Raw genomic sequence first — 16,556 nt, forward strand, 5'->3', positions numbered from 1 at the left:
TGAAACAAGTAGGGGATATTTTTATGAAAGTCTTTTGTGCAATTAGATGATGGTAATGCAATGGTAATTGGAAGTTAACTATAATTGTAGTTATGTCATTGTATCACTGATTGAATCTCTACTAACTTTGTAAAGTTGGCAGTGAAACTGTGAAATTTGGTCATGTTACATTTTTTTGGAATGGCAATCGATCGGGTTACTTTAATAGAGATCTTGAGGAGTATTTTGAAATTCCCAGTGACTTCGGGATTACATTTAACCAGAAGCCTAAAATGAAAGCCTTGGAAATTGCAAAAAAGACAAGCGATGCCATTCTTAGTAATCGATTTGATCAGGTTTGATAAAGTAAAATTTTATTTTCAAGTTTTGTTTATTCTTTTCAAATAGTATATTTGTTAGTGTCTTTCCTTGCATCTTTATACAGGTTCGAGTGAATCTAGCTAATGGTGATATGGTAGGACACACTGGAGATCTTAATGCAACAGTAGTTGGATGTGAAGTGGTGGATGAGGCTGTGAAGGTATCTAGGTTGATTATCCCATTTTATCGTTTTTCTTTTGAAAATGAAAATAAAAATCTAGTGCTCCAAATGAGCTATAATTAGACAAAATTACTTTTGAGCTGTAGTTCAAGTAACATGAAGGGAACAAAGAAGAAAATGAAAAAAGGACATAAAAATACATACACGCACATATCAACACAACTGTAAATAGAAAAGGAAGGAAGTAGTCTTCACTATAAATAAATTATTTATGGAGGACCATCATATAATGGATTCAATAAGGGGATGTCATATTGTTAATAAATCATAAGACACATACTAGGTGAACAATTCCTCAAACTTTTAGATGTCTTTATACTTGGACACAATTGTTGGACAGTTAGAAAAATGACAGTTTCAAGACACTAAATTCACAACTTCTTGTGCATTACAGATTTCATTTCAATATAAAGACATTTTTATAGTCCATTTTATTCTTTTTAGAATTTTAAAATAAATTAGTACAAAATGAAGCATAAAATATCTTTCCTCTTTTCTAAAATCAAACTTCTAGCTCAATTACATTGTCAGTGCTACATCTTCAGAAGACAAATAAAATAGAAGTTGTGATGTTAGAAGTGGGAACATTGTTAATCAAATCTAAGCTCAGAGACTGCTACATTGGGTTAGAAATTGCAATTAGTTTACAATAGCACTATGAGTAAATGTCTAGAAGTAGTTAGAGCTGATAAATATTAAATAGAACCCCACTAGATGACCAAAGAAGGCAATTGCAAATGAAGGAGGTTCCTCTAAAATTGACGAAAACTCAAGGGCATGGAAAGGATGTTGTTGATGGCCTTAGTGTAAGTTGAGATTAAAGATTTATGGACATCTATGAGCTTCCTCTGTTGGATAGATGATCATATGGTCTCTTAGAACATTAGTGGCTTTTGTGAAACTGTTGCTCAATGCAAATTCATAATTTTCATTTCAAGGTTTCTTGGATCTATTTCCTGTGAACTTTCAGCTTTTGGGTTGAATATGAAATATAATTTACAGCAGTATGTATTTCACTTCTGTCCGACCAAATATAGAAGGCATCCCAATAAAATAAAAACAAACACTTGTAGTTCAGGGGAACTATGTTTTCAGCCGTCAGGGCACAATTCTGAGCATATAACAGGTTCTGAGATCTGCAAATAGCTTATTAACAACAGATTTGTTGCAGCGAAAAATCTTCCCTCTTAGCTTATATATACTTGTCAATCACTCAACAAAATATGCCAACTGTTCATGATAAATCAACATACCAAACAGCCTTAGAAACTACTCATTTGCCATGAGAATATAAGCTGCAACTCAGATGTACATGTACACAAAGTTTGGGTAGTGTTATCATTCAGACACTCCTTACACGAAAGGTCCTAACCTCAGTTGTGGGGAAGTCTAAGGATACTATCAAATGAATGACTGCTTTTCATCTATGTGATTCACTCCATTCTTTAAGTTTGGGAAATCCAATTGAAGTGGCAGGGGGGACAGGGGGAGGGGGGGAGAAGGGATTCTTGATTTTGTCTTAGGTTTTTTGGTAGTGTGGAGAAGGTAATCAGTCAAGTGCTGGTTTTGACCCAACTAATTCAATTTAAGAATCTACCCTAAAGTATAACAAGGAAACTCTGAAATTTGTTCAAATGTACGATTTCCAGGGTAACTAATCATGCAAAGAAAAAATAAATCCCGGGAAGAAAAAATAAATCCCAATAAATGACAATATTCCAAATTTTGTAAATTAAGATAAATGTTCAAACATGGGAATACTTACAAATTTATGTAGTGTATGTGGCCATTATTCATTTCATTAACCATGATACATTAATGAAGCATGCCTCGGATTTAAACCATTCCATAAATGATATAAAAAATGATAAACCTAGTCATGCATGAATTATCAAGTAAAGATTCTGAAGTGCAAATTCAAACCAAATCTAAGAATATCTTTGCTACGAGTGAAATCATCACCATTGCGAGGCAAACTTTATATTGTTATGCCATGTGCAAGATCGACACATTCAAAAATACCAATGGAAATTTATTTATTTAGTAAACCATTTGAATCTTTATGCGAATCAATAGATTTCACCATCTTATGCATTAAATAGTCCAGAAAATGTTAAGGTAATAAATTAAATTAGATTTAAATGATTTTGGTGCTAATAACTGTTGAGAAATCTAGGGCATCCAGAGTGACAAGATTTGTCTATTTGATAATTGCTTGTGATGTACTTTTACTTCTTAGCTTATAGTCTTTTCTTTGTTAGCTTATTAATGTGTTCTTTCATTAAGACAATTACCAATATGCACAGTAAAAGACAAGTGACACAATATGTAGGCTTCTCATTTAGGGCCAAAGCCTCTCACCTCTTGAGAGGAAAACCCGATCAAAATTCTTCTTCTAGATCTTCAATTGATAGGTACCAAGATCATGACACAGACCCTTGACTCTAGTATCCTCCAAGAACCTTGTCACTAACCTTGATGCTCTGCCTCTTACCTTCTTCGCCTTTATTCTTGATCTTGAACTGCTCCCTTTGTCTCCTTCTAGAGAAACTCGGTCTCTAGATCTACTACTAATTTCCTCTAGAGAAACTCCATCTCTAAATCTCTTATTTCGACCTCCCAGAAGAATCCTTCTCTTGCTGCAGAAGAAACTTCACCTTCGATTACCCAGAAGAAACTTCGTTGCCTCAGAAGAAAGTCCTTTTCACTGATCCAGAGGAAATGCTAACTTCACATTACCCAAAAGAATCCTCTTTTTCCCTTCTCCGCACTTCTGTTCTCCTCCTTCACACTTCTGCTTTTTCTCTTCTTCGTACTTCTATTAGCCCCTTTCTTCGCACTTCTTGTCTAAATGCAAGTCAAGTTTCTTGGTCGAATTGTGTTTATTCAAGTGAGGCAGAGTTGGGCTATTTATACACCTCTGCACATGTCCTTTAGGCCGACATGTTCACTTGAGGTTAGGCCGATTTCATCTAGCAGTTTCTCCCATCGTTGTAGGTCGACTTGAAGAGAATAGGTGACAAGGTCTTGGAGGATAATTTACATAGAAAAGATTGACTCTTTTACAAAGCGTAACATGACTTCATTACATGACAATGACTTTTAACATTTTATGACTAGATGACAAATAAATCCTAAAGACTCTCAATGGGAGTCTTGACTCGAAAACAAAATCCCTTGCTCATGAAACCCATGAAGCAAGTCAATATAATAATTTTATTTTTCTTCTTTACATCTTATTACATAAAATCATAATTACATGTCATTATGAAGACCGAATTGCTGAAGTTTCTACGTCTACCAGTTAGAAACCCTCCATGCACTTTATCTTATTTATTCCTACCTACTTGTTCTGTTAATTAACAAGTTATTTACAATGTAAATACTTGAAATAAACACTAGTGCATGCTCAACATATTACAGATCAACAACTAAAGGAAACAGAAACAATCACACCAAATGACATCGTTATTTTGGACCAATGTCCCCGGAAAAACCCAATGTCGGATAACCAGTACAACTATTTGAGGGTTTTCTTATTAAGCAATATCAGAGTACAATCTGAGTGCCAAAACCGGCCTACCCAACAAAGAATTTCCTTGGCAGTGATACCTCTCAGTTTGAGACAAATTTCCTGGCTGAAACCCCGGATAATCCTTCTGGCAGCTCCTTAGCTCCAATCTGCCCCAGAAACCCCATTGTCTGCCTTTTTGGACTGGGCCCGCCCCTCTCTACCTAGTGCTGGCCCTGTGTCACCCTGAATGGGTCTGCGTCAGCCTTAGGTGGCCCTGCGTCAGCCTTTTGGTCCTCTGCGTCAGCAACGCTGGCCTCTTTGAGGATCTGCACAGCTCCTCACTGCCTCTGTGTGGCCCTGTGTGAGCTCTGGCTGCTACTGCGTCACTCTTCCTGGCTACTGCACTACTCTCCCGACACCATCTCTGCCTCTCTGTCTCTCTATACTCAAATCCCCTTAGCTGCAAGTCCGATCACTGATTCTATCTCTCTTAGCAAACCCCGCTCTAGAGAATAAAATGACTAATCACTCTGGTGTTTTCTCCACGTGACCCTCAAGCCTCCTCTTATACTTTTCTCGTTGACATATCAACGGCCGAGATTAAGTCCCTAATCAACACCTAATGTTAGATCTGGCTTGATCCATGTCTTTTGGACCATTATAACACAGTTTCATATTAATACACATTAATATTTTATTTTCCCTAAGTTTAGACTTAGGGACTCCATTAAAAATATTAATTATTTTAATATCTCCTGAAATGTTTAGAATCTATCCAAACTCTTTCTGGGTATTGGCGATCTCATGTGCCCCAACCTCTTCACCAAATTTCGTGGCTAGAGCACATCCGATGCTACCCCAAATCAACACGAACCTAGTTACACTTTTCAACACTCCCTCTTAACTAGGGAGGTATTCATAATGGTACTTGGACATTCTCAATTTGAAGAATTTCTCATAAGAAGAATTCGAATTTGTAACTCATTTGTATAGCATCATATCAACCAACACTGTTACATAGCAAGGCCTTGACTAACAACTCCATCTCTCCACAAGATCTGAGCTCAATGCTGGAGAGACCAATGATTTATAGACACAGTCATCATTGTATCCCTCGGAACATACCCCACCCGGGTTCTCTTAGGATATGTTCCATGAGGACTATTCTTATCTTGGACTTCCTAGTCCTCAAAGAATATCGTTCCTCCACAACTACTCTTTCATGGGATGCCCTATCTCATCCCCAAAGAGTATCAGATGCGAAACGATTACACAATCTTCCATTCCGTCTTCCCAGGTGAAGATCAGAACAACATGTCTATCTCTCCTTTTCAAACCAGGAGGACATATTCCAATAAAGGAATGTACTCATTCTTATCACAAAGGAATGTACCTAAGCTCCCTGCTTAGGAATTTTCCAAGTTTCTTCCAAGTAAGAAACTTCTTTTCAGGATCCCTCTTAACTAGGGACTTATCGCAGCTCCTCTTGTGGAGATACTGGAACAACTAGCTGCTCGAAGAGCTCCTTCCTTTGATGTCATGAATTTCTTCTTTGTCAAGGAGACTTCTTCTTACGAGGACTTCTTCATAGGGCATATATCATCCATCACTTTTATCCACGAGTTAGTCATGTTCTCAATGTGAAAATCTGGAAAATTCCAAATCCTACTACAACAACCGATAATATTTCTTCTATTTGTTAATTTACTGAAACAAATTATTTGCAGTTGTCTATGACAAATATTGAAATACATACACTGCAGTTTTCACAAATTAATTACTGCGGAAAATACTAGCACAACAATAATACATTAAGACAATTAATTTTGGACAATTGTCCCTGGAAAAACTCAGTGTGGGAAAATTGGTGCAGTAGATGAGGGTTTCTTTTATTATTCTTCAACAAAATCTCACGTACAATCTATAGATAGCAGAATAGAAGAAGAATCATTGTGAGAATTTTTACAAACAAATTTCTCCACTCCACAAAAAATTTATGACACTCGAGAGGACCTGCTGCCCTCACGCTATCCACACTGCATCACACTTTGCACAGTTACTAAGCTGTCCGCGTGTCACCCTTTGCGCAGTGATTACGTTGTCCCTACGTCACTGCCTCTGCACTGGTGTTCTGTGTCCCTCTTCTGCGCTGCCTCTTCCTACTGTTTTTTGCACTCTCGACTATTGTTGATACCCTCTCTCTCTCACGTGCAACTCACCCTTTGATTTGATTTCCACTTGCCGAACTTCAACCAGTGAGAAAATCGATCTACTTGGGCAATTGAGTATCTGCTTGGTTGTATTTTCAAATGCCCATCAAAGTCTTTATAATATTCTCATTGAATCATCAACAACCCAAATTAAATTCTAATCAATGGCTCAGATTATATTGACTCGATCTCCGTATTTTTCTAGAAGATTCACACCCATTTTTATTAATACCCTTTAAATATTTTAATTTCCTAAGTTTAGACTTAGGCATCCATTAAAAATAATTAATTATTTTAATAAAACTGTCTCCAGGTGGAATTTCTGAAGACAATTTCTGGGTATGCTGGAATACATGTGTCCTAGCCTTCTTGCAAATTTTGAGGCTTAGAGCACATCTGATGCTACTAGAAATCAACACTCCCTCTTAGTGAGGAATGTGCTCTATTAATGCAACTTGCTGAAGTATCACCCTGATTCTGTATCATCTCCTTCGATGTTGCTAATGTCTGACATCACTGTCCACCAACTATTGTGCAAATGCTACATTTGTGTTGCTGCTGTCCCTGCATACTGCTGCCAACTATTGCATCTACACTACAACTCCCTCTCATCTGCTGCTGCTGCAACTTACAAATCATTTGTTTCTGCTATTGAAATGGGTTCTCTACCATACTCATCTGCTCCCTGAACTGGACAAACTTAGCTCTTCCTAGAGCCTTTGTGAGTACGTCTGCTCCCTGGTCTCTTATGGGGACATACTGCGGTTGTACTACCCCATGATGAACACAATCTCTGATAAAGTGACATCGGATATCAATGTGTTTCGACTGATCATGAAATACTCAATTCTCAGAGAGTTTGATACAAATCTTATTATTGCAGTAAACACTGGTCGCTTCCATCCTCTTCCTGAACAATCTCACAAGCAGTTTTCTAAGCCATATAGCTTTGCACGTAGTTGTGTTGGTCACCATATATTCTGATTTTGCTTAGCTTAGAGCTACTGACTTCTGCTTCCTGCTGCACCAAGAGATCATTCCTGATCCAACGCTGAAGAAATACATAGAGGTACTTTTCTGGTCTACTGAACTACTTGCCCAATCTGCATCTGTGAATCCACTCAATCTGACGTCATCTCCTCGAGTGTATTTAAATCCATATCCAACTGTTCCACGCACATAAGAATGTGCCTAGCTGCTGCCTGATGTACCCTTTTCGGTTCCACCATGAACTGACTAAGGGTGTTGACAGTTGAACAAATGTTTGGCCTAGTTTTGACCAGATACATGAGCGACCCAATGCGTTGTCTGTACAAGGTGGGGTCCACTTCCTTGTCTCCTGATGCATCTATTTTCTTCCATTTGGTGATCATAGGCGTACCCATGGGTCAACAATCCTGCATTTTGGATCTCTTCAGAATATCTATAGCATATCTTCCTTGCCCAAGGAAGATTTCTTCATTCTTTTGACAAAACTTCCAACCCTAGAAAATAATGCATGAACCCCATATCTTTCATGTCGAATTCTTCTTCTAGATTCTTCTTGCAGTCCTTTATGAGGCCAGATGACCTTGTTAGAAATAAGTCATCTACATATAATACCAGAATCAATGGCTCATTCTCCACCATTAGATATTAGAGATTAGGATCAACATCGCTCTTGATGAATCCCAACTACTGCAAGTAACTATCAATCTGACCATACCATGCTCTGGGTTCCTGCTTGAGCCCAAATAGGGATTTCTTTAACCTGCATACATGAGTTCTATTTTCATTAGTCTCGAAGGCTTCAGGCTGTTCTATATACACCTCTTCTTCTATCACCCCGTTCGAGAATGTTGTCTTGACATCCATTTGGTGAATCTCCCATCCCATATGAGCTACTATGGATATAATGGATCTAATAGAGTTATATCTAGCTACTGTGAAATTTCTAAACATAAATTCTATTACTGCAGCAACTGATTTACTTTACCTACTTATTTTCCAGTAAGTTATTTACGAAATCCCTTTAGTAAATGTTAAAATAAATTCTGCTGCAGATATCACACCATTATACAGAAACAAATACATGCACAAGAATCAAACACATCAAGACAATTATTTTTGAACAATTGTCCCCAGAAAAACCCAATGCGGGAAAATCGGTGCAGCAGAGGAGGATTTTATTAATCAACTTTCTTGAGTACAACTAGGGTGCCAAACTGGCTTACCCAACAACGATAACCACCTGGCAGTAATACCACAAAAATTCTCCTGCGCTTCCCTTAGGCTCAGCATCAGTCCAGCTAGACTCTGCGCAGCTTCCAGACCCTCTACATCAACACTTTGCCTCACTTCGTCAGCACTTGGCCTCTCTGCGTCATCCAAGCAGGTCCTCCAGTTAGTGCGCAATCTCGCTACCTCTGCATCTTTCTGATTGGCTTTGCATCTGCCTCTTTGATCTCTGTGTTGGTCCTCTGGCACTATCCCCACCTCTCTATTATGTACTCGCTGTCTCTCACTGTAAAACATACCACTAGTTCGAATTTCTCAGCAACCCTGCTCCAGAAATCGAACTCATTGGTCTCCCCTCTTGTTTTTCCAACTAACCCTCAAGTCTTCTCTTATACTTTTCCTGTTGATGAATCAACGACTGAGATTAAGTCCCTAATCAACGACTAAGATTAAAATAGACTTGATCTTCATCTCGTAGAAACTTCTCATCCTTATCTTTATTAATACCCATTAATATTTTTATTTTCCTAAGTTTAGACTCAGGAACTCATTAAAAATATTAATTATTTTAATAGCTACTCATCTGGATGGAATTTTTTAAAACGATTTCTGGGTCTTGGAGATCTCATGTGCTTTAGCCTCTCCACCAATTTTCATGGCTAAAGCACATCCGATGATACCCCAAATCAACACTCCCTCTTACTGAGGAATGTGCACTAGTAATGGTCCACCACTGAACATTACTGTGATCATTTGACACTGGTAGTTGTGCTGATTCTTGGCCTGCTGCCCAACATCCTCTGCACTGCTGCCTCCTGTACTGCTACCCATGGCATCCACCACTGCCACTGCTACATATGTACAACAGGTCCCTCTGCATCCGTGCTGCTGCTGGTCCTTCCTCCCAACACTGCATCTGCACTGCAACTCTCTCTCAAATGCTGCATCATGTTGCCCATAGCACTGCTAATTGCTGCATTGCAACACCTGACACATATCCATTTCTTCTATTGAAATGGATTCTTTATCATCACCATCATCTCCCTGAAATAAAAAAACTTTGTTCTTCCAGGAGCCTTGGTAAGGATGTCTACCCCCTGTTCTCCTGTAGGAGTGGTAGCTCAACTGTACAACTCGTCGTTGGACACAATCTCTGACAAAGTGACACTGAATATCAATGTGCTTTGACTAATCATGAAATATTGGATTCTCAGAGAGCTTGATGCAACTCTGATTATCACACATGATCCTGGTCGCTTCCATCCTTCTTCTGAATAGGTTCACAAGAAATTTTCTAAGTCGTATGGCTTCGCACGAAGCTATGCTAGCAGCCATATATTCTACTTCAGCTGAGCTCAGAGCTACGTATTTCTGTTTCCTATTGCACCAGGAGGTTATCCCTGATCCAATGTTGAAACAATACCCAGAGGTACTTTTCTGGTCTATTGATCTTCCAGCCCATTCTACATCAGTAAACCCACTCAATCTGATATCATTACTTCTGGTGTACAAAAGTCCATAATCGACTGTTCCCTGTATATATCTGAGAACATGTTTGGCTGCTGCCCAATGAGCCCTCTTCGGTTCCACCATGAACTGACTGAGGGTGTTGACAGCGTAACAAATGTCTGGTCTGGTATTGACCAGATACATCAGGGACCCTATGAGCTGCCTGTATAAGGTGGGATCAACATCTTTGTCTTCTGATGCATCAATTTTCTTCCAGTTGGTGATCATTGGAGTAGCCATCGACCTACAGTCCTGCATCCTGAATCTCTTCAGGATCTCTGTAGCATATCTCCCTTGTCCAAGGAAGATTTTACCCTTCTGCTGCCAAACTTCCAACCCCAGGAAATAATGCATCTGTCCCAAATCCTTCATGTCAAACTCTGTGGCTAGATTCTTCTTGTAGTCCTTGATGAGCCTGGATCATCCTGTCAAGAAGAGATCATCCACATATAACACTAGGACTAGAGTCTCATTCTCTACAACCAGATAGTAGAGATTGGGATCGACATCACTCTTGACGAACCCCATCTTCTGCAAGTAGCCATCATTCGACCATACCATGCTCCAGGTGCCTGTTTGAGCCCATACAAGGCTTTCTTCAATTTGCATACATGAGACTTCTTCTCATGTGTCTCAAAGCTTTCTGGCTATACAATGTATACTTCCTCTACTATCACCCCGTTCAAGAATGTCATTTTGACATCCATCTAATGAATCTCCCGTCCCATCTGTGCTGCAAGAGATATCGCGGTTTTAATAGATGTATACTTGGCTACTGGGGCGAAGGTCTCTTCGTAGTCTATTCCTTCCTTCTGAGCATACCCCTTAGCCACAAACCTGGCTTTGTATTTTTCCACACTGTCGTCTGCAACGTATTTAATCTTGTAGATCCATCTCAAATCTACCATTGATCTGTCCTGAGGCCTAGGCCCTACTTCCCAGACTAATTTCACCATTATAGAGTTGTATTCCTCTACCACCACATCCATCCACTTGATGTTTAGCGACCTCCTGAAAACTGTAAGACTCCCCATCCTGAGCTACTAAGGCTTGATATCTATTTGGCTGTCTTCGCTCCCTTTTATTGTTCCTGGGTGCACCGATGAAATCGAATCTGTCCGAGTTCCTGACTCATTCTTCCCTTGGTAGTAGGTGCATCTGTTAGCTCCTCCTCTTCCTGTGATTCCTCCTGTTCTGAAGGAGAATTCCTAGTATTGGCTTCTGTTGGTTGAAGTGGTTTGACCAACGACTCATCTTTTGACTGCTCCTCGGAAGGCATTTCTCGAGATTTTTTGAAGGTCCTATCTTCCATGAACTTCACATCTCGTTGAACTACTACCTTCGTGCTCCCTGGAAGATAGATTCTATATGCCTTAGAGTTCTCTCTATATCTGTTGGTTGAAGTGGTTTGACCAACGACTCATCTTTTGACTGCTCCTCGGAAGGCATTTCTCGAGATTTTTTGAAGGTCCTATCTTCCATGAACTTCACATCTCGTCGAACTACTACCTTCGTGCTCCGTGGAAGATAGATTCTATATGCCTTAGAATTCTCTCTATATCCCACTAGATATCCTTTCTCTGCAGTTTGATCTAGCTTCTTCCTCTTCTCCTTGGGTATATGACAGTATGCTAAACTCCCAAATATTTTGAAATGACTAACTTTAGGTGTCTTCCCAGTGAAGACTTTCTTTGGAGTAATCTTGCCTAATGCCCTATGAGGAGTTCTATTCTGAACATAGACTGTCGTGTTGCATGCTTCTGCCCACAGGAATTTTGGCATATCTTGATCATACATCATGGCCCTGGCTGCTTCCACGATAGTCCTGTTCTTCCTTTCTGCTACTCCATTCTGCTTCGGATTGTAAGGAGCTACCCACTCTCTTCTGATGCTCTCCCTAGCGCAAAAATCGGTGAAGTACTTGTCGACATATTCTCCACCATTGTCTTAGCTCAAAACTTTTATTTTCTTTCCTGTCAGATTCTCCACTAGAGCCTTGAACTCTTTGAATCGACAAAAAACCTCGTCCTTAGTTTTTAGAAAATAAATTCAAGTTTTTCTGGAGTGGTCATCGATGAAGGTGACGAAGTATTCAGAACCACTAAGAGATTTTGTGGACATCGGTCCGCAAATATCCGAGTGTATCAATCCTAGTACACTCTTGGCCCTATTTTTACTTCTAGGAAATGCTGCTTTGGCATACTTGCCCAGAGCACATCCTCTGCATACATCATCTCGTTTTGTACTAAGATCTGGAACTCCTGTTACAGTTTTCCTGAGAATTCTTAGAGCCCCATGGTGCAAATGCACCATCCTTCTGTGCCATAGTTCATTCAAATCATTGTCTCCATTACTGCCTATCAGTGCCATTGGTGATTCTAGCTGCAACTTGTACAACCTGTTACTTCTGATTCCAATCTGTACTTTCTTATTCCAACTCGGGTGTTTGACGTATAATTTCTTCTTAATGAAGAAAATGTCATATCCCTTGCTTTGAAGTTGTCATACGGAAAGTAAGTTCATCCCCAGTCCTGGCACATGCAGCACATTGGTAGCTCGGAACCGCTCTCCTGTTTCTATTTGAAAAAGTATGGTACCCTTCCTTACAGGAGTACACTTTGCCTTATTCCCCACGGTGATCTGAAAATTCTTTCTTTCCTCCTGATAATCTGAGAAACATTCCCGGATTCCTGTCATATGCTAGGAGGATCCACTGTCTATATACCATACCTCTTATGATGCAGAGCTTGTTATGCAAGCAACTTCTTCTTCCAATCTGGAAGCCAGCATAGAGAAATTGAAATTTCTATCTCTTATGCAATTTTCTGAAAATCTACATGAGTCTCTTGATGTGGATGCCTCTAGATCACGATCTTGACCCATAATTGATTTTCCCTTCCGATCTTTGATTCTTTGCTCTGATACTATATGAAAATTTCTAAACATAAATTCTATTACTATAGCAACTGGTTTATTTTACCTACTAATTTTCCAGTAAGTTATTTACAAAATCCCTTTAGTAAATATTAAAATAAATTCTACTGCAGATATCACACCGTTATCAGAAACAAATACATGCACAAGAATCAAACACATCAACACAGTTATTTTTGGACAATTGTCCTTTGAAAAACCCAATGCAGGAAAACTGGTGCAGCAAAGGAGGATTTTATTAATCAGCTTTCTTGAGCACAACTAGGGTGCCAAACTGGCTTACCCAACAGAGATAACCACTCGGCAGTAATACCACAAAAATCCTTCGGCGCTTCACTTAGCCTCAATGTCAGTCCAGCTAGACTCTGCACCGCTTCCAGACCCTCTGTGCCAGTGATCTGCCTCACTGCGTCATCCATGCAGGCCCTCTAGTCATTGCGCAATCTAGCTGCTTCTGCGTCTTTTTGATTGGCTCTACGTCTGCCTCTCTAATCTTTGCGCTGATCCTCCAGCACTATCCCTGCCTTTCTGTTATTTACTCACTGCCTCTCACTGCAATCCAGACCACTAGTTCGAATTTCTCAGCAACCCTACTCCAGAAATTGAATTGACTGGTCTCCCCTCTTGTTTTTCCAATTGACCCTCAAGTCTTCTCTTATACTTTTCCTGTTGATGAATCAATGACCAAGATTATGTCCCTAATAAACGGCTAAGATTAAAATAGACTTGATCTTCGTCTTGTAGAAGCTCCTCATCCTTATCTTTATTAATACCCATTAATATTTTTATTTTCCTAAGTTTAGACATAAGAACTCATTAAAAATATTAATTATTTTAATAACTCCTCATCCGGATGGAATTTTCTAAAACGATTTCTGGGTCTTGGAGATCTCATGTGCTTTAGCCTCTCCACCAATTTTCATGGCTAGAGCACATCCGATGCTACCCCAAATCAACAACTACTGGGGCGAAGGTCTCCTCGTAGACTATTCCTTCCTTTTGTGCATACCCCTATGCCACAAACTTAGCCTTATACTTCTCTATACTGCCATCTGCAACGTACTTGATCTTGTAGATCCACCTTGATCCTACAACTGATCTATCCTCTAGTCTAGGTACCACTTCCCAGATGTCATTCGTCATGATGGAATTGTACTCTTCTACTATGGAATCCACCCAAACTTGGTGTTGTACGACTTCCTGAAAATTGGAGGGTTCTTCAACCTGTGCTACCAAGGCTTGGTACCTGTCAGGCTGTCTATGTTGCCCCTTTTTGGTTCTAGGAGCTCCGACAAACTCCTCTGCGTCCCTCAGCGTCTTCCGTACTTCCCTGCTGGTTCAACCACTGGTGGTGGGAGGCTCAATCAAATCCTCCTCCTGTTCCATCTGCTGATAACTGCCTAGATCTCCTACTCCTGAGGAAATGTTGGTGCTGGTTATAGTACTCGATCCTCATATCTGTCCTCCTTCTTGTCCTTCTTGTTGCCCCTGCTGCTATTGGACTAATGGAACATCTATTGACCGATCTTCTACTGGCATATCTTGAGATTTCCTGAAAGCTCTATTTTCCATGAACTTTGCATCTCGTCTTACTACAATTTTCCTGTTGCTTGGAATGTAGATTTGTATGCTTTTGAGGTCTCTCTATACCCTACATGGTACCCCTTTTCTGCGGTCTGATCCAACTTACTACACTTCTCGTTTGGAATGTGACAATATGCCACACTTCTGAATATCCTGAGATGACTCACCTCTGACTTTTTCCTTGTGAAGACTCCTTCAGGTGTTTTCTTCTCCAATGCTTTGTGAGGAGTTCTATTATGGATATACACCACTGTGTTGCATGCCTCTACCCATAAGAATCTAGGCAAGTCCTAGTCATATAACATAGCCTTTGCTGCCTCGACAATTGTTCTATTCTTTCGCTCCGCTACTCCATTCTGTTGTGGATTGTATGGAGTTGTCCACTCTCTTTTGATGCCCTCCTTTGCGCAAAAATCTATGAAGTTTTTATCCGTATATTCTCCACCATTATCTGAACGCAATACCTTTATTTTTTTTCCTGTCATGTTTTCTACGAGAGCCTTAACTCTCTAAACCGATCAAAGACCTCATCCTTGGTCTTTAATAAATAGATCCAGGTTTTTCTAGAGTGATCATCAATAAAGGTGACAAAGTATTTGCCACCGCTAAGAGCTTTCGTGGACATTGGGCCACAAATATCTGAGTGTATCAATCCCAACACGCCTCTTGCTCTGTTGTCACTTCTGGGAAAAGTTGCCTTAGCGTATTTCCCTAGTACGCATCCTTTGGTTCATGCTTTCATCTGAAACGATACGGTGCCTACTAGAGTACACTTCGTTTTGTTTCCTATAGTGATCTGGAAGTCCATCTGTTCTTCTTGATAGCTAGAGAAGTACTCTCGTACTTCAGTCATGTGAACTAAAGCCCTGCTATCAATATACGAAACACCTCCTGATGCTAAACTTGAAAAACATGCGAATTCTTCATCAAATTTGGAAGATAATAGTAATACATCTTGACTATCCATGTTGTTCCGTGCTATTCTCCTTCTCAACGTTGTGCTTACTATTGCAAGACACTGCGTTTTAGCTAGAGATCTGCTCTGCAAAAGAACCACAACTGCTCCCTCTGCCTCTGACAACCCTTCGATCTGGAGAGTGATTCTCTGCCGACTCACTCATAGAATTAACTCTCCCTCAAAATCTTACTTGCCTGGCCCAAGGATTGAGCAGCCTTCTGGGGACTTCAAGCAGCTGCTTACGCAATGCTACGATTCCTTTTCTTCTGCACTAGATCTCTCCTGCCTCCTGTCTATCCTTTGATACCATGTGAGAATATGGAAATTCCAAATCCTACTGTAGCAACTGATAATATTTCTTCTATTTTTTAATTTACTGAAACAAATTATTTGCAGTTGTCTACGACAAATATCGAAATACATACACTGCAGTCTTCACAAATTAATTATTGCGGAAAATAAATGTAAGGAAAATACTAGGACAACAATAACACATTAACATAGTGATTTTTGGACAATTGTCCCCGAAAAAATCTAGTGTGGGAAAGCTAGTGCAGCGGATGAGGGTTTCTTTTATTATTCTTCAGCGAAATCTCTTGTACAATCTACGGATAGTAGAATAGAAGAAGAATTGCTGAGATAATTTTTACAAGTAAATTTCTCCACTCCACAATGAATTTATGACACTTGAGAGGACCTGTTTCCCTCTCGCTAGCCACACTGCATCACCCTCTGTGCAGCGACTTTGCAGTGACTGCGCTATCCCTGCATCACTGCCTCTACGCTGGTGATTTGCGTCCCTCTTTTGCACTGCCTCTTCCTGCCATTTTTTGCACTCTCGACTATTGTTGATACCCTCTCTCTCTCACCTACAACTCACCCTTTTATTCGATTTCCTCTTGCCGAACTTCAGCTAGTGTGAAAATCGATCTACTTGGCAACTGAGTATCTACTTTGCTGTATTTTCAAATGGCCATCGAAGTCCTTCTTATAATCTTTTCGTTGAATCGTCAATGACCCAGATTAAATTCTAATCAATGGTTTAGATTATATTTACTCAATCTCCATCTTTTTCTAGAAGATTCACAC

General features: G+C 39.8%; 1 protein-coding gene across 1 annotated transcript in view; it reads left to right on the forward strand.

Moving 5' to 3' along the window:
* Positions 1-16,556, forward strand: part of LOC149161211 (2,3-bisphosphoglycerate-independent phosphoglycerate mutase-like) — a 353,348-nt gene that overhangs the window by 154,184 nt on the left and 182,608 nt on the right. The window contains exons 5-6 of the mRNA XM_089434807.1: positions 143-335; positions 425-520. Coding sequence (XP_089290933.1) covers positions 143-335; positions 425-520 — 289 coding nt within the window. The remainder of the gene's footprint in view (positions 1-142; positions 336-424; positions 521-16,556) is intronic.

The sequence above is a fragment of the Pinus tabuliformis genome, chromosome 5_2 (assembly GCF_031772625.1).
Source record: "Pinus tabuliformis cultivar Carrire ecotype Pingquan chromosome 5_2, CPIR1, whole genome shotgun sequence".
Classification (NCBI taxonomy): Eukaryota; Viridiplantae; Streptophyta; class Pinopsida; order Pinales; family Pinaceae; genus Pinus; species Pinus tabuliformis.